General features: G+C 36.7%; 1 protein-coding gene across 2 annotated transcripts in view; it reads left to right on the forward strand.

Moving 5' to 3' along the window:
- Positions 1-20,027, forward strand: part of LOC106137145 (dihydropyrimidinase) — a 48,123-nt gene that overhangs the window by 1,335 nt on the left and 26,761 nt on the right. The window contains exons 1-2 of one of the 2 annotated variants that reach the window (XM_060951517.1): positions 11,192-11,303; positions 14,198-14,292. In XM_060951517.1, the coding sequence (XP_060807500.1) occupies positions 11,256-11,303; positions 14,198-14,292 (143 nt within the window). In that variant the 5' untranslated portion in view covers positions 11,192-11,255. Of the gene's footprint in view, positions 1-11,191; positions 11,304-14,197; positions 14,293-20,027 lie in introns of those variants that run through there. The other variant, XM_060951518.1, reaches the window with a different exon arrangement.

Genomic DNA, 20,027 nt, shown 5'->3' on the forward strand with positions numbered 1-20,027 from the left:
CGTAAAATGTGTTTTTAACAAATAATTTAAAAATATATGGGAGTGTTCACCTGGCATTAATTGTTGTAATGTGTCCAATGACATCACTACCAAAATAGGTTACACCGTAAGTCATTAAAACTATTGGCAACAAGTGTACTTCCGAAAAAAGAAAATTACATATTCCAATTTCAAATTTATTTTATTCGTACAATAATTATATTATGTACATAATTTAAGAAATCATGATTGCATTATGGATCCAATATGGATTAGGTACCTACACCTGTAATGATTGTGGACCTGATTTACCCAACACAGGATCGTAATCAAAGGTGAACCCCGGGCTCCTGTTTAGAAAGCTGACAATGTTACAGAGGCCAGGAGGTAGAATATTACCTACCTTTGTAGTTCACGTCGCTATAAAAAGAATCGTAATTGCTTCGAAACAAAATTACGGTTGAGTCGAAATTTAACGACACGCTAAAACGATCGACCTTGAATTGTAAGTGTTGCTTAATAAAGTTTTCGTTTTCTCTCTTCATACATACATAAAACCTCTGTCGATGGGGTAAGCAAAGACTTATATCTTAATAAAGGTTGATTGAACAAAGCAATAGTTAGCGGATTATAACATAGCCTTTTAAACAGGCGTAAGTAAATTCAGTCGGGTGATGCAAATTTAATTATTTTTTCCCCTCTGCGGCGCTAGTAGTCACCAAAACAAATATGGCGTCAAACAGCTTGCACAGAAAGCATTAGTTTTCTAGATGGAATTAATTTTCTTTGTGATAAAATTTAGGGAAATTCCTTTCTAAGTGTGATACATCGTACGATAAACATACGTTTAACGTACGATGATTAATATACGTTTATCGTAGGATATATTTAGTAGGATTGTAACTAGACTTTCGGACAATACTAAAGGGCTCGCATTTAAATCAGCGAAGCGTTACACTTTCACTTAACCTCAGTGGATGCGCCCGCGCACGTCACTAACCCATAAATCTTTACGATCCTTTGTGAAGGGGAGAACCCCATACACGAAAGTTGGCGAGAATAACTGCCACATGTGGCTTCATGGTTTAACTCATATCCATACTAATAAAAGGGAAAAGATTTGTATTTTTGTTTGTAGCTAATAAACTCAAAAACGACAGTAACGATTTTGATGATAATCACCACAGGGTCAAACAATATATTACTGAGTTATACTAAGGCTTTTTCTAAAAACCCACGGGAGCGAAGCCTCGCGCAAAAGCTAGGTTATTCAGGAATAAAACTTACTTGCCCCCGTGGCACGCGCGACGCCGTTTTTATCGCAGGAAAAACTATAGCTGTCCCGTTTCACATCATAAAACAAAGCGAAATAGCAATAATTACGGGGGCTGATACGGATGATTACGGAGTAATGCTTCATTCATCGTCACCATTCTTCTGGCGTTAGTGTCGGAGTCCTCACTACTCTGGAGACGCACCCGGGGTTCTTGTAAGAATCTACTGAAATAATTCTCTTGTAGGAACAAGTCTACCATTTCTTTATTACGTGATATTTTTACAATAAAGAGTTTACCAGATAACTCTAACAAGGTAGTGCTATAACAGATATACATACATTGCATGCTTGCCAAAAACAAACTCATAGCAACAGCAATTAACATTGACAAGCATTTAGCAAAAGACATTTGGAATAATTATAAAACCATCACGCCTAAATTATCATTAGAATTGGCGCGACCAAGGCCGGCCAAATGAGAAATGGTACGGTGGGTACTTATATTAAAAATTATCATCTTAATAAATTGATATATTGACGTCCAAAAAAGTAGCCATAATCATCTTCCTGTTAGAATCCCTCAGGAGAGGAACCCAGGGTCCACTTTGTGACCGCGCTGCTGCAATGAGTAAATCAGGTTGTAGGAAGTATAGATTGTAAAGTTATTTATTCCTACAACTGGTGACCCCTAAGAACACGGAATTTGCAAGAGGATGTCGGATGACGATAAGAAGAATGTAACCATACGTACTAAAACACAACCTAGAGTGGTGAAATCCAATTTTGAGGACGCGTCGTCTGACACGACTTCTACGACGGCTCCTGTGTTTGTACCATCAGCGCCCGTACATATGAAAATTCTTCCGTTTTGGCCTGAAAAACCGGCGATATGGTTCGCGCAAGTTGTAGGAAGTATAGTTATTAAAGTTAGTTGTTCCTACACAGGTCTTAAATTAAGTGACTCCCGGCCGACCTTCGCAAACTTTGTACAACATCACTCATAATATATCATGCTTACACATTCAATTGCCTGAATGTACAGGTTTTCTCACAGTGTTTTTCCATCATTAAGCCACCCTTTACTACTGCGAATTATTACAAGCTTAACCCGAAATCCTCATCCGGTCGTAGCGTGACGTTTCAGTCTTTTTGATACTGTAGGCTCTGTCTACCGCGTTAGGAATAAAGATGGTCTGAGCTGAGAGGTGTGACAATTATTTTATAGGCCACCTACCTGACAATATTCTACCTTAGATACATGATATATCATTAAATAATTAATAAGTACTATTATTACAAATTTGAAAGTGTGTTTGTCCGTCTTTCACGGCAATACACCTAAACCGGTCACAATGAAATTTCGCATACGTATAGAGTACGGAAAAAGACAAAGGGTACTTTACACGCGTGCGGAACTGCGGGAGAAAGCGAGTTAATTTATAATTAACAAGTTTCCTTACAGTCAAGGTCACCAAATTAGATTTCCCATTGTCCTTTAGGAAAGAATCAGAGTTTATTGATTTCTTCCCTGCTCATGCGTAAATCCTTATCTAACTGTAGATAAGGTTAGGCAAGTGATTGACAGTTTATCGATACGAATCCATGATATAATTTCCGATAGAATATCACGAGACCACTGTCTCCAACTTACCCTGACCGTGTTATAAGAGTATCTAAACGTGCTTAAAAGACCATTCAGTTCGTTCAGACGTTCAGGTTTATGGCTTAATGGTAGAATTGAGATTCAAGTAGTGATAGGTTGCTAGCCCGTCGCCTATAAGAAGAATCCGAAGTTTATAAGCCCTTAGTCTTTATCCCTTAGGCGCCTTTTACGACATCAATGCGAAAAAGATGGAGTGATCTTATTCTGAAGTGAAGAAAACCACACGGCACTGTATGTTTACTGTGTACATGAATTCGTAAATAAAGATTAGAACTACTATGATATATACATATATGATCAGACGCCGCAAAGACAGCAACATATTCGGTCTTAAACATACATCCCTAAAATCGCTAAAATATCTTTCCCGGAGGGGTAGGCAGAGAATACTTTATGCACTCTTTCTACTTGCCACGATCCTTGCAACCTTACTGCCTTTTTTATGCTGTTCTTTCTATCTAAAACTTTACAAATTTCTACTAATCCCTGATATCTTTGCAAAATTTTATAACTTACTATACTTTTAACTTTACCAAATTATATATTATCGTTTGTACAAACACGCCATGTTTACAATATCAATACAAGTTTGGTCAAAGGATAATGCTATAATATAGTAATAGTCGTAAATGTATGTAGTTTACGAGTAATAACGCATTCTACTTGCTAATAATATTCTATCACAACTTTTTAATCAAAAAACGTAGTGTAAATACTTTTTCAAAGGTTACGCACACGTTGTTTGACAACCTTAGTCTCTGCCTACTCCTGTGGGGATAAATATATGATGATTACAACACTAAACAAGTGAAAATGAGTTATTTCCTTATTCGCACTGTTAAATTTGTGCAGTTCCCACGGGTAACCAAGGGAATTTACCTTATAAACATACATATCATCACGTCTATTCCCCTTGCGGAGTAGACAGAACCAACAATCTTGAAAAGACTGAAAGGTCTCGATCAGTTGTTCCACCTTATAAAGTGATATGAAGTTTGTTCTTTCCCATCACGTTTCTGTGAAATTATTATATATAAACAAATAGTCAACAAGATTTATCAAAAATCTTTTATTCCATATCATTCGAAAAATGTCACACCACCGTTAAATACATGAATGGTATGGAGTGCCACACTTTTAAGTTTTTGTAAAGTCTGATAAGTTTGACATACTTAAATCGCGATACTGTAAAAAGAAATGACAAGCAAACAAACAAACAATCGGACAAACTGGCTATCAGAACGAAACTAGGTAGAAAGATTCCGTTTTGTCATTAATTACGGAACCCTAAAAACTAAACTTCAAATACATATAATCAAATATAATCCATCTATTTTATTAAACGGTTTTATTTAGCTCACCCCGTTTGTTTTATTCTTGGGTCAAATTTAGTAATTCAAATTTCACCCTCTTCCTGTCAACCGATTAATCTGAAATTTTGTATACACTTTGGATTTTGGTGACAATATAATTATGTTTATTCATTATCATTATAAATTCAAGATGGCCGCCGTTACAAAATGGCGGATAATTTAGGTTTCATTAATCCCATCAATATGGGTATCAAATGAAAGGGCTCAACAAGCAGAATACAGTATACTATAAAAAATTGAAATCCAAGATGGCGGCCTCTACAAAATGGCGGATAACTTAGGTTTTATCAATCCCATCAACATGGGTATCAAATGAAAGGTCTCAACAAGTAGAATACAATTTACTATTCAAAATTAAAATCTAAGCAGTGGGATAAAATGTGAATTAAACAGAATGCGAAATAAAAACTAAAAACTAGAAAATAAAAATAGGTAAAAAAACTTTTTAAGTTAAACGGTTTTATGTTAAACATACATTGCAATGTTTAATATAAATGTACTAAAAACCAAAAAATAATAAAATAGATACAGTCGTGGGAATTATAAACATATGCATAGACTAGACTAAAATAAAACCGTGGGGCACGTCAATTGTCTACAAATTATAGACTTAATGTGCGATAGAAGAATCGTTTAATTCGTCGTTAGGCAGTTGGCCCGCAGACGGTGCGCAAATTACTTACTATTTTGCTGGCTAGCGAGGAATCGTTTCACTGCTCGTAGTTTGTCTTTAATCGACAAAACTTATGATAAAAGTACTACTCGCTCAACATTATGAAACCCTAAAACTCGCTTAATCGAGCTTGCTAACTTGTTTCCACATTCTAGCCCTACTTATCACACGTCCATCGTTGTCGGTTGAACAACTGCCTAATTTTAGTGTAACATTACAAAACAAACATTTTAATCAACGATTGTAGACAATTGACGTGCCCCACGGTTTTATTTTAGTCTAGTCTATGCATATGTTTATAATTCCCACGACTGTATCTATTTTATTATTTTTTGGTTTTTAGTACATTTATATTAAACATTGCAATGTATGTTTAACATAAAACCGTTTAACTTAAAAAGTTTTTTTACCTATTTTTATTTGACATCTAATCGATCAATATTTTTGAGAGAGTTGAAACGTGTGCACATTTTCATCAATGTCTCTTGAATCCGAATTAATTAATATTTAAATATATTTCTGTGGTCTAATTCCTTCAAATGTTTTCAATCATTGTTATTGCTTCTGACAAAACTCCGTCCGCGTGAGGACAGCAACGATGACATAAGTATGTTGTTTGATGCCTCTGTAATAATATTTATACATACATATAATCACGTCTATATCCCTGGCGGGGTAGACAGAGCCAACAAAATACTGATAGGCCACGTTCGGCTGTTTGGCTTACTGATAGTATTGAGATTCATATAAAGTGACAGGTTGCTAGCCAGTTGACAGGGTATGTTGAGATGGTCATGTGGAGAGGATGAATGAAAACAGGTTGACTAAGCAGATATACAAGGAGAGTGTGGAGGGAAAGGTCGGAGTGGGAAGACCTAGACGAACGTATCTTGATCAAATTAAGGACGTCCTGGTAAAGGGTCAGGTCAAAAGTACCCGAAACCGCCGAGCTTGCATGAAGAGAGTTATGAATGTGGATGAAGCGAAGGAAATATGCAGAGATCGTGGCAAGTGGAAAGAGGTAGTCTCGGCCTTCCCCTCCGGAAAAGAGGCGTGATTTTATGTATGTATGTTGCTAGCCCGTCGCCTAAAATAAGAATCCAAACATAAGCAAACATACACATCATCCATTCACGAACCTTTTAACCCATTTAAATGCAAATACATATGTACATATGTAATGAACGCTGGGCTAGCGACATTTTGGCTTGTATGTTCCTTAACTTCACAAGTTTCACTAAAAGCCAAATATATCTCGAAATGTGAATGGAAATGAAAATAAGCGGAATTTTTCGCTTCACTCGGACCAAGCCTAGAGCGTAATCTAGTTTCAATTTAAATTAATCTCACAGCAATGTGTGTGGTCCCTCCCATCGTTTCGCGGGTTCGACTCCGTTGAACCATTTGCTAGATATTATCGCAGATGTGATAATTGGGTGTCAGGGACGCGCCTCGTGCGTGTCTAATCCGGAGTGACTAACGCTTCACAGTGGTTCTAAAACTTAACACTATTTGACAAAACTTTTGGAATGTGAATAATCGATTTTAAACTTACGCGTTGCATTATACTACATATTTATAAATAATACAGGTATTAAACGCGCACGCAACATTTATTTTATCTCGGACGTTTCGAATTATGTTACCTACAATGAACGAAGTATAGGTTTGTTACGTACAACTTAACGTTAATACGTATAAAGTTTCTGTTGATTGACTTTAACAATCTGCGCGAGAGTTAATATCGTGGAAGTTAGCACTAGATGCATGTGATCGTAGTACCTTAGTCGTCTATTACGACATCCGTCTAAAAAAATCCGTCTGGAGTTCTATTATAAAGCGCCAGGTAAGCACACGCCACAATTTACCAAACTAACTGATTAAAAAAGTTTAAAAACTGTTTTTCAACAAAATTACTTTTCAATTCTCTCAAATTACTTCTTCAAAGTACCCGTAAGATTTTGTATGTAAATTTCACAGTCATTGTAATCAGTAGCAAATTACCAAGTTTTTTTCAACAAATTATGCGTACCCATTGTATTATGTAAGGCCACACGCAGTCCAAATTGTTCACATAACTTTTACCCACAAGAAACTGAAGAATAGGTATGCAAATGTCAGTCATCTATATTCAAGAAATCCTGTGGCACTTTCTCCCTTTGAAAGTAAAAGTAAAAAGTAAAGTAAAAAAGTAAGGGGAAAGTAGTTGCTTAAACATATACATACATATATAACGTATTTATCCCTTTTGGAGTAGACAGAGTTAATAGCCTCAAAAAGCCTCGAAGGTCATCAACTGAATGGTTTAATACTGGAATTAAGATTCAAATACTGACAGGTTGCTAGACCGTCGCCTTAATGATGAATCCCATTTACCATCTGCGCAGCACAATATCTACTCGTAAATAATCATTAACTTAATTTGTATGTGTGTATAAGTATTTGTGATTTTATAGAACGAACAACCAGTTTTTCCAACTCGAAATTCAGAACAATTCTAACATTAAGCCTAACAGCTGAACGTGGCCTATCTTTCACGACTGCTGTCTCTGTCTACCCTTATGTAGGTACAACCAGTGCAGCAAAATCTCAATAATATACAAACATAACCCACTGACACTAATGATCAACACTGACTCGTTGCATAATCGTTAAAACGATGACACAGACAGTTAAACATAAACACAAACATTGTGTCATCCGCAGCGTAGACTGTGCAATTTGTACAGTTCTCGTCGGTATGTGGCCACATTCATACACACAAAAACACGCCTCTTTTCCGGACAGGTAGACAGACACTACATGTTTCCACTTGCCACGATCCCTGCATACGTCTTTCGCTTCATCTACATTCATAACTCATATGTTCTTATTTCTTTTAAATCAAGCCCTTTTATTATAAATAATTAGTCTTTTTTGTTATTTATCCCTTACGATATAGACAGAGCCAACAGTCGTGAAAAGATTCGAAGACCAGCTTGTACGGCATTGAGACTCAGATTGACAAGTTGCTTAGTCATAGTCTATTAACTAGCTTTCGCCCGTGGATCAGCCCGTGTGAATTGTAGGTATGCAAAAATTCATGAAGATCGGTTCAGTAGTTTTGACGTAAAAGACGGACAAACAAACGTTGAAAAACACTTTCACATTTATAATATTAGTTAGGATTCATTTAAAAAAAAAGCCGTGCCATAAAACAGCAGAGTGTGCAACCGGGAACACTCGAAGAAGAATAAGAAAATTAGGCACTTAATACTATCCATAAATGTTGTGACAGGGTTAAAAATAAGGTTAAGCATTATTTAATATCATTTTAAATTAAAAAAAAGCTCTAACTGAATTCTGAAAACACAAATTTAATTAAGATACATTGCTCAGGTGTTACATATTTAATTCTATTGTGTGTGTAATACACACATTTCACATAATTGATTCAGTTTCTTGTTTGTGAATGGTGATTCATATTATGTCTATGGTGATAGACATAATATGAAGCTAGATACAAGATACTGGCAGTTATCCCATTTGTATGTTGATCAAAGCGATTATTCTGCTAACTGTGAAAATTGCAGGGCGAAATACTCGTAAAAGATAAAAAGAGTCCCTGATTTCACACAACTTGGGATTCTTTCCGGCGACGGCCTTGCAGCCTGTTACTATTTATTTGAATTTCAATTCCATCATTAATCTTTACATCTAAACGTGGCATTTCAATATTTTCAAGACTTGGCTCTGTCCACCCGTATGGGATAAAGACATGATAATATATGTATGTATGGATGGAGACACGGATAGTCATAACCGCCTATACTAATATAAGCCTAGAACATGTCAGATGGTCTAGAATCTAGATAGATATATGTCCGTGACAGTGACCTTGGTAGGGTCTTTAGAATTAAGTCACAGATTTACATAATACAGTATGACGTCTCAACCCATATAAGTTAGTACGATCCATTATATAGGAACTGATTCACTGTTCCTTATTAGGATCAAGTTGGTATTGTTTGTAATTAGAATTAGTTAAGACTTAAAACAAAACCATCGATAAAGTTTTAATAATATACATACATGTATACATACATCGCTTCGTGTAAGAATTTGACTTTAAGGGTTCTGTCCCAATTTAGGATCATGGTCAAGGCGCACCCCGGGTACTTCCTCAGAGAGGTGATGATGTGATCGGGAGGATCACTCCAGGAGGAAGAAACCACACGTGCCCACATATTTGATCTCGATAGGTCTGATGTTGACTTCAGAAAAAGGGCCACTCTGTACAAACGTCCAACCACTTCAAAATGGCGTAATATCATTGATCAAGTGATGTGATGTACCAATACTCTTCCTACACACTTTCTAAAGCAGTTTAACTTTATTTCACATCACACTATACATCCGTCCTGGCTTCGAAATCAATTGCACAATTAATTAACATACCTACATACATATAATCACGTCTATATCCCTTGCTGGGTAGACAGAGCCAACAGTCTTGATAAGACTGATAGGCCACGTTCAGCTATTTGGCTTTAAGATAGAATTGACATTCAAATAGTGACAGGTTTGTAGCCCATCGCCTAAAAGAAGAATCCCAAGTTTATAAGCCTATCCGTTAGTCGCCTATTACGACATCCATGGAAAAGAGATGGAGTGATCCTATTCTTCTTTCTATTGGTGCCGGGAACCACACGGCACCAAAAGAAAAAAGAATAGGAATAATAACACTTAATTAACTTGATTAAAATATCTGAACCTACTAGACCGAGTGGACATACATATATGTATGTTTGTACCTACTCATACTAGTTTCTGCCCGTGGCGTCGCCTTCATAGTTTAGTTTTATGACAGTCCTCAATGACCCAGCCCCGGTAGCATGGCACGCGCGACGCTGTTTTATCGCGCGAAAAACTATTGTTGTCTCGCTCTTTAATTATGACATGAAACGGGACAGCGATTGTTTTCGGGCGATTAAATCCGGGTTTCGCGCGTGAGATGACACAGGGGATGCATTCAAGAAATTTTAAGATTAGGTTATGTAGTCCTATTAATTTTGACATTATATTCGGAAGCCGTCACATTCGGAGAATTACATCCTATTTTAGTTGTCGCCCACAACTTCGTTCGCGTGGCTGAACAATTTTTGACAGACATAGGTACATACAAATCAAATCATTCTCTGTAGGTATTTTTTTAAACAGCCAAACGTTGCCTTTCAATCTTTTCGAGATCGCTCTGTAAACCCCGTAAGGGATAGAGACATTACATGTATGAATATTACTCTTTCTGCATCGTTATATATTTTTTTAAATATTCAATGTAAGTACAGACATTACTTTTCCCGTTTTATTATAGTTTTATAATGTATTCTGTATTGAGAGAGAGTGATTCTGTAAGCACTCTCGGATTGAATTTTTCTTTTCACTCTTGACATCACATAAATGGACAATGACTGCAATTTGCGATAAGTTATGGGAAAGTTGATCGATCTCATTGCTTTTCCCATTTTTCTGGTTTTTCACGGTACTATTAGAGTCAGTACTCAACACGCAATGTTAAAAAAAGCAGTTTTACCATTATTGGTCTAATGACATCGAGAGTGTAAACTACTTTCGACTTTTACTATTTATAAATGTATTACCGCTTCCATTACTTTGTACCTTTTGAAAACCTTTTGAGAATGAAATCAATATATCTCTGGTCAAATCACACAGATTAATCTTACCTACATGCCAGTTCGAGACTTTTTTTGAAGGAAACTATATAATAGCGATATTTTGAAAATACAAACTGATCGGGAATCGAACCCAGCACCAGACCACTTATGACTTTGAGGCAACCCACATCACCACTGCGTCACAGAGGATGTTATTCACTTTATACCAAAATTCTATGGGTATTACTTTACATAAAACATTTAATATACAGAAAAACTATTGAATGTGTTCAATGAAACCTATAATAAATGTATCAAAATTATTTTGCACATCATGTCACGAGTCACACTCAAAGAAAATAATCAGAATTCGGTCAATTCTTCGAATTAACAACGAAATTTAGGTCAAACATAAAATAATTGAAAATCGAACAATAGTTATTTTATCGTGTCGCCTTTCATTATTTTATAAGAAAGCCCTTTTATACGGAATGCTAAAAGCGGACACAAATAAATACCTTCTATTTTAGGAGGCGCATTTTCAGTTACAGCCATTTCAGTCGGTGTCTCGTGCGCGGCGCGGCGGTCGCTTCCTATTTCAAACGCGAATTCGATATTACAATTTGAATTTTTTAAAATGACGATCGATGTGACACCGACGTCTGTGTCTGGGATTAATATTAGAGTAAGTAATTATCTGTGGTCACTTTTTTTTTAATGCGATATAGATGCAACACTGTCTGTCGGCTGTCTTGATTTTGTCGTCTTACGATCAAGATGGTTTAAATTATGGAAATGATGAACATTTTGTCACCGAGATATTGCCGACGACTTAAGATTAAAAGCATTATCGAACAGTCGGCCATTTAATTAAGCAGAAAACATTAGTATTAATAACATTTAACTAAAAAAATAAGGAACCTCAGTATGACAAAATATTTTCGTCATTGAGTAAAAATTAACAAAGTACAATTCTTAAAATCTAGAATCGGAGAAAGATCGTTAAGTAGATATTTTAACTTCATGGGCATGTTTAGTCGATAAAACTTAACTAGCACGTAACTGGGTTCTGGTTATTTCGCTGTTTGAAACAGAAATAACACAGATTGCAATCTTTACTGCACCCATAACATCGTTAAATTTTACAAGAATGTGTAAGTAGGTTTCATGATTATGAAAAAAAAACAGCCAAATGCGAGATCAGATTCGCATAAGGACCTTCTAAAAATAGCTTGTAATTACAAATATTTTTTTTAATATATCAAATTTTTTAATTTGATAGTGTAACTTTGTTTAAAATTTCATAAAATGTTGTCACACATACATATACAATACATATATATTTAAACAAACAATGCCCCATGATGTAGAAAGAATACGTTTTTTTTAATGATTTTTTCATACATATTACATACCCAGATACATAAAATCACGCCACTTTCTTGAGACGATTCTTGCATACTTTTTTCGCTTCATCCACATTCATAATTCTCTTCATACTATCTCAATGATTTATCATTTTCATTCCTTTTGGCTACGGAACGCGAAAAAGGTTTAATAACCTTTTTTGACCAAGACTATGCAAAAATTGAACTTCAAATATGCCATAAATTTTTATCGGTCCATATTGACTTCTATAAATGTTAGGGGTATATTTTTAGGTGGTATTATGCCACCTTCGTATTGTAAATGTAGGTGGTGTACTTTCCTATGTGGCCCACTGTACCCAAGAACCTGACAGCAGAAATTGTCAACCGATGCGTGCGACAAACACTGCAATAAATTTACCACCTGCCACCCTTACGTGAATCCTCTGAATATTTATAACTAGCAACCTCACCCGGTTTGAGGTGGTTTTCATTCATTTTACCATATGCTTTTCTTCTGTGACTTTTCTTAGTTAAAGGTATGTATAGTATACCCTTCTTATGAGTCTTTCAGTTCTTATGGTAGGCAGAGATTAAGTTCATATTTTACCACAATCTTAATTCTTTTCCCCTATAACGTTTCGATTTCCAAAAGTTCTAGAGTTCACCCATTATAAACAAAAACACAACATGTAACTACATAGGTACAATCTTTAATAATATTAATAAAGATTGTTACCAATCTATAAACCTTTCAAACTTTTCAAGAAACGACAACAAATAAAGTAAATAAACCTTGAGTCATGCGATTGAAATAATTCATTAATTTATGTTTAGTGAAATCACTTTCCTTTGTCAATACAATGTCAAGGCTTTTCTCGACCTCTGTAGTGCAGCGGTTATTACGGCAGTCCGCTACAACCTTGCTGGTTCGATTCCCAGCACGAATATTTATCGTTTCTTTCACATTTCTGGTGCATTAAGTGTTGAGACCTTTTTGTCTTAGAATTTTGAGTTAGAAATTCAAGTAGATTTTTTATCCATTACTTACTTAAATTAAATTAATAATTCACTCTGTGGGTGTACTTTTTTGTCGTACATATATTTTATGTTTAGTTCAAAGATACAATGGAAAAAAACGTATATATCTCCTGATGATAATTGTTAAATTTTACCAAAATTAGAACTTCAGTTACAAAAAATATATTTTCTTAGAAATTGAAAGAAACTCACAAAATTCCCTAAATATTTACTTATCAGTTGTGAATTTTCCGAAATTCCCACAGCAACAAATCTCATCACCAACATTATATTCCGAAGTGTGAAACTAATTAATTACATGGTTGGCTTTTGAAATTAGTTCATGCCCTATTATGTTTCATCCTTGCCACACCTTTAGGCCTTGGCGTGACGCAACTGACAAACATACAAAACCTGCAATGACACGATTAGATTAGGTTAGTTTGTATAGGTTAGTACTTCATTGACAAGGCTTTCCATTTAAATACGACACTGAGAATAAAAAGGCTAGAAGTAACTTGTAGATTTCTAGATGATAATATAATAATATAAATAAATATAATACTGACTGCTACTTTCACTTCGTTCAGACAGTATGTATGTATATAATCTCGGAAAATGTGGACGGATTTTGTTCCTGTTTAAATTTTGGAATTAGGGTTTTCTAAGGAAGGGGTATGTCTATAAATGCTGCCCGTGCGGAGCCGGGATCAGTTGCTAGTAATATAAATAAATATGATCCCAACTAAACAATTAATTTTACAAATGTAACTAAAAGTAATCTACATTTTTGTGGTGGCCGAAATAAATATTATTCAATCCTTTACTGGTTTTAATATTAACAACTATAAAAAAAAAGTCGACGTATTTGACTACAGAAAGTAGCGAGAAACGGGGAGGTTCCCCATGCGACCACCAACTCTAACTATGATGAGGTCAAAAAAAGCGCGAATGGAAAGCGGGTCGAGTTGTAACGCAAGAAACCCTTCGGACTCGTCACATCAAATTGAAACTCGGGCCGGCGCTCGCACTGCCCCGCCGCCGCGCCGCAGTGTGACAACTTTGAAGTATTTCTTGTATCACAACTTGGCGCGGGCCCGCTCTTAAACTGCCCTGCTCCTGACCTGCCTGACCTTTAACGTAGTTGGAGTGGAAGCTCCGTAACATCTCTGAATGTTTAACCTTGTTCCAGAGCTCCCAGAACCGGCTGCTCATCAAGAATGGAAGGGTGGTCAATGAGGACGGCATGGAAGACGCCGATGTCTATGTTGAAGATGGGGTCATCAAGTAAGTTTAACGTACCCAGGATATTATTAGTATAGTATACTAGCTGTGCCCGCGACTTCGTCCGCGTGGAATAGTTGTTTTGGGCATCATTGAAGCCCTCAAGAATGAATAATTTTCCCCGTTTTTTTTTCACTTTTTCCATTATTTTTTTGCTCTTTATAGTTGCAGCGTAATGTTATATAGCCTAAAGCCTTCCTCGATAAATGGTCTATTCAACGCAAAAACATTTTTTCAATTCGAACCAGTAGTTCCTGAGATTAGCGCGTTCAAACAAACAAACAAACTCTTCAGCTTTATAATATTAGTATAGATGTGCCATGTGGTTTACGGCACTTTAGAATAGGGCCTGACATATTTGTTTTTACGAGCACCATGATTCGTCTTTTATAACCATCATTGGAAAGAAATAAAGTCATCTCTTTTTCGGCTAAGAGACTAGGGGAATAGGTACATTGAACTTGTGAAGCTTTTCATAATATCAGCCGTAGGACGTCCACTGCTGAAATATCCAATGACTTCCCCGTTTTCCCGAGGGATTTGCCAAATAATCGGTTCATCTCGCGTTGTCTTGCCCTCTATGCCTTAACATCATCACCCGGGATGACCTGATGATAGTCACCAATATGGCTGTTAGAATATTATAGTAGAAAAATTAAATATCATTGGAGGGATTGTAGACACGGCAAGAAGAACGACGTACACGACATGCGCGGGCGCCTCGAACTGGGAACAAAATTTAAATACAACGGAATCGTAATATCCACGTAGTTATAGGAAGCTGTCTGTCCGTCTGTTGGTAAACAGTAAAAGCGAGTGTTGTAATTATCACGCGATACTTTTTGTTCGCTTTCGTTCTAATACTGAATTTATTAGTTTGTTAACACGCGACTTTTGATAATGGAGTTGGATAACAAGAGTGGCTAATTATACTTATAATAATTACAATTTAAAAGTAGCAGTAATGTTCGCAGTTTACCACGCATGATTTATGTTTAAAAAGAAGCCAGCCATCAGAATCGATGTAACCAACCGACGACAAAAACGCAATATGAAAATAAAGAAACCAAAATTATGTATTGCGTGTTTTTTTTTTACTTATTCTTTACGTTCAACAAAATTGGGAGTAAAATTTATCAGATAAAATCTGTACATCATATTAAAATTAAGATACTAGTAAAATTTTCCAAAAAAATTTCCTGCTGAAAAAAGTCGTGCCAAAGCTTAAATATACATAATTATAAAGTGTTAATCCCTCAGGCGGAGACTAGACAGAACCAACACTCTCTGATCCACATCCACACTAATAATAAAGAGGAAAGTTTTGTATTTTTGTATGTTTGTGTGGAATAAACTCAAAAACTACTGGTCCGATTTTGATAAAATTTGGCACAGATATAGAATAGACCTTCAAAAGTGACATAGGCATAAATTTGTTTTGAAATAAATTTATTTCAAAATATAAAACACAAAAATATGTCCACCCGTGCGAAGCCGGGGCGGGCCGCTAGTCTAATATAAATAAACAATAAAATATTGCAGTCCCGGAAGTAGGGTTGCCATGTCGCACAGATTCCCGGCACAGAAGCGCCGGGCAGCCAGAGGGTATCGTGGTGAAATACCTGCGATCCCATGATGCCCTCAAAATGGCAAGAAGGGCGAACGGACGGGTTTTAGTGGGTAGGCTGGTATACTTGCCAGGAGTCCCACACTCTCCCGGGTGAAGACCCGGGGGGTTGTCCGTAAAAAGGATTTCCCCTTCGATAACAAAAAAAAGGTCGCCAAACCTAATAGCCGGACAGACCAGCCAGTTTGGCCGGACATTTGGCTAAAAACGCCGGACACAGTATATTATCGGTAGTCGACTCTCGTCGCTTGCGCTCGGCCACGCTCGGCGGCGCGGCGGCGGCTCTCGCTTGTTTGCGAAATGTAAAATGCCGGACAAGACGGACACCGTTTATTTTGGCCGGACATGCGATCAAAAAGCCTAATTATGTCCGGCTTTATCCGGACGCCTGACAACGATACCGGGAAGGAAGAGTTTTATTTATTTTCACTATTTTCTAAATAGGTACTACAGCGAGCGTCGCTCGGTGACTATGGATCATTGTAACATAACATTACTCGAAATGTCAGAGATAAAATAAAGATACATATGTTACGTGCGCGGTTAATACGTGGTTTTTAACAAAAAGTTAAATGCAAGTTAAGTGCCGTGTGGTTTCCGGCGCCAATCCAAAAAAGAATAGGACCACTCCATCTTTTTCCCATGGATGTCGTAAAAGGCGACTAAGGGATAGGCTTATAAAATTGCGATCCTTTTTTTTAGGCGATGGGCTAGCAACCTGTCACTATTTGGATCTCAATTCCATCGTTAAGCCGAGCAGCTGAACGCAGCCATTCAGTATTTTCGGGACTATTGGCTCTGTCTACCCCGTAAGGGATTTAGACGTGACTATATGTATGTCTGTATGTTAAATGCAACGCGAAAGTTTAAATCAGTTATTTTCACTTTTCAAGCAAAATAATTGATTTGCTTATCTATGGATTGGGGTGCATTTTACAGGCGTCGTCTGGGCGGTTTTCCAGACCGGGGTCGACGAAAGTTGGGGCCTGGGTACTAATCGAAATAAAGTTCCCCTCGGCATAAGGAGCGTATTATAGAATTAGATTCTTAGATGTTCGTCTGCCGGCAGTCTGGCGCAGTGTGATACGAGGCTTTCCATAATTAATTTTATTTGATACTGTTTTTCAATGTGCCGTGTGGTTCCTGGCACCAATAGGAAAAAGTATAGGACCATTCCATCTCTTTCTCATGGATGTCGTTAAAGCCGACTAAGGGATGGGTATATAGACTAGGAATTCTTCTTTTTGGCGATGCGCTAGCCACCTGCCACTATTTGAATTTCAATTACAAGTATATCATTAAGCCAAACAGCTGAACGTGGCCTCTGAATTCTTTTCAAGCCAACAATCTTTGGCTCTGTCTACCTCGCAAGGTTCTGTTCTAAAGCGTCAGAAACCACATGGAATTTTTTTATAAATTCTAACTGCATTCACTAAAGAAATTGCCTCTCTGAATGCTCATAAGCATAATTTTACAGTTCAAAGCAACCGGATGCACTGTGCTCTATTCAGATATGTCAAGGCGATTCTCTGAATAGAATACTAATGGTGAACTGTACACTTATATTTGTCCAATGTCCTCTCACTCATTACAGCTATCCTGTCACTACATATTAAGTTTAAAGCCTTTTATCTCCTATTATATGCCGTGTGGTTCCCGGCATCGATAAAAAAAAAGAATAAGACCACTCCATGGATGTCGTAAAAGGCGACTTAGGGATAGGCTTAAAAACTTGGGATTCTTTTTTAAGGCAATGGGCTAGCCACCTGTCACTATTTGAATCTCAATTCTAGCATTAAGCCAAATAGCTGAACGTGGCCGATCAGTCTTTTCAAGACTGTTGGCTCTGTCTACCGGGATATAGACTTGAACATATGTATCTCCTATTATCTCTGTATTTTCTTCCTCCTGGCTTTAGTCCAGGTTGCACCCTCACCACTCTGGAGAGGAGCCTGGGGCATGCCTTTGACTATGGATCCTGAATTAGGTGATTCAGGTTCTAACACGAAGCGACTCCCGTCTGATCTCCGCAACCTTTGCAGGAGAACCTAAACCGCATTGGATCTATCATAGTTACACATTCAGTTGCCTGAATGTGCAGGTTTCCTCACGACATTGTCCCTCACCGTAACTAACCTTTTTCTCTGTATGTACGTAAGCGCTTATCTCGGAAAGTTGTGGACGGATTTTGTTGCTGTTTTGAATGTTGGAAAGAATGTTTTCTGTCTGAATATCTATAAATGCTACTCGTGCAAAACCAGGGTGGGTAATACATATAATCACGTCTATATCCCTTGCGGGGTAGACTAAGCCAACAGTGTGGATAAGACTGAAGGGCCACGTTCAGCTGTAAGGCCCAATGATGGAATTGAGATTATTTCCCTTTCATTGAAATTTATGAGCACTTATCGGTAAACCAAAATGACTTCCCTCAACCCCATAGCAACCACGCTCCCTTGTTTCTTGTACTACGTTTATATAACTGTCAAATTTAACCCACCCTCGGTCAAACCCATAGCCACTGACTCACCGACTAACACTGACTCATCAATCGCGAATGTCTGGAAATAGATCTAGAATCTAGCTAATTTGTGTGCCAAGATCTAGGCTGAAACTTATAACGCAGAACTTGTTGATAACACAGAATTAATAATTTTACTTTCTTGATGTTTATGTTGTCCGTGTGGTTCCCGGCACCAGTACAAAAAAGAATAGGATACTCCATCTCTTTCCTATGGATGTCGTAAAAGGCGACTAAGGGATAGGCTTGCAAACTTGGGATTCTTTTTTTAAGGCGATGGGCTAGCAACCACTATTTGAGTCTCAATTCTATCATTAAACCAAATAGCTGAGCGTGGCCTATCAGTCTTTTCAAGACAGGTGGCTCTATCTACAATCCCCGCAAGGGATATAGACGTGACCATGTGTGTGTGTGCAGTTTCTACATATGTTGATAGCACAGAATTAATAATTTTACTTTCGAGATATTTATATATACATATACAATACATACAAACATAAAATTACGCCACTTCGCGGAGGTATAGGTACTCGTATAGACTACCGGCCGAATACTGAAACGTTACTCAAATCTTATACTCAGTTGAAGGGCTCTTAAATTTAAGCATATCTCAGATTAAAGTAGTATACTCAAAGGCTACTCAAATGATTTCAAGGCATACTCAGCTAAGCAGCCATCAAATAATTTACATCATGGTAACATTCACGATGTCTCGTTCTAAGCAACATTTTTGAATGAAGAATATTTACAATGCTACTTAAATGAGTTAAAACAATTAAAGTTTTATTCGGTACACAAATAAAATAAAATTTCGGTTCGATTTAAAATCATTATTACTAAATGTTCTGGTATTATTATAAATATTATCACGAAAGTAAACGTAAATAATTACGACCAAATTGTCGTAGAATGAAACGTTCTAGCCTAATGACATGATACCTGACACTTGAGTGAGCGCGGTATTATTTTCGAAAAGTTTTTATTATTTACTCTTTACTTATATTATGGAAGACAAAAGGAAACTGGTAAAAAAGTGAGTATAAACAATAAAATATTAACTGTAAACAAACTGCCGTTTCGTTCAATTACAAATAAGATCATTGGATGTTTAACTTTATTGTATGCTTTTAGATACCAGAATATCATTGAAAATAAGGAAACGAATGCCAGCATGATTTTAAAGAAGCGTGAAGCTTGGGATTCTGTTTGCCAGCAGTACAATGCTGTTGCTGCAAGCGGCTTCAGAAGTTGGCAACAACTCCTCTCGTTATGAGAACCTCAAACAGAGGTCTAAAAAGAATATTGCCAAAGTGAATGTAATGTCTCCAATAATGAATAATAAGTGAATGTAATGTGATGTAAGAGGTAGAAAATTATACTATTTAATAAAGGTTTTATAAAAAAACACCATGTTTAATTAGAAAAATATGTATTGATTAATGTTGTCCTTACAAGAAAATTTTGATTGCCACTTGGCCCTATAGGTTGCGCTAAAAGCTCATCTTCAATATTTGGTAATATAGGTATAAACTCCATTTATTTATCAAAATATTACAAAATATTCACAACAGCTTCGTCAACATCAAGGTA

The sequence above is a fragment of the Amyelois transitella genome, chromosome 25 (assembly GCF_032362555.1).
Source record: "Amyelois transitella isolate CPQ chromosome 25, ilAmyTran1.1, whole genome shotgun sequence".
In the NCBI taxonomy this organism is placed as follows: domain Eukaryota; kingdom Metazoa; phylum Arthropoda; class Insecta; order Lepidoptera; family Pyralidae; genus Amyelois; species Amyelois transitella.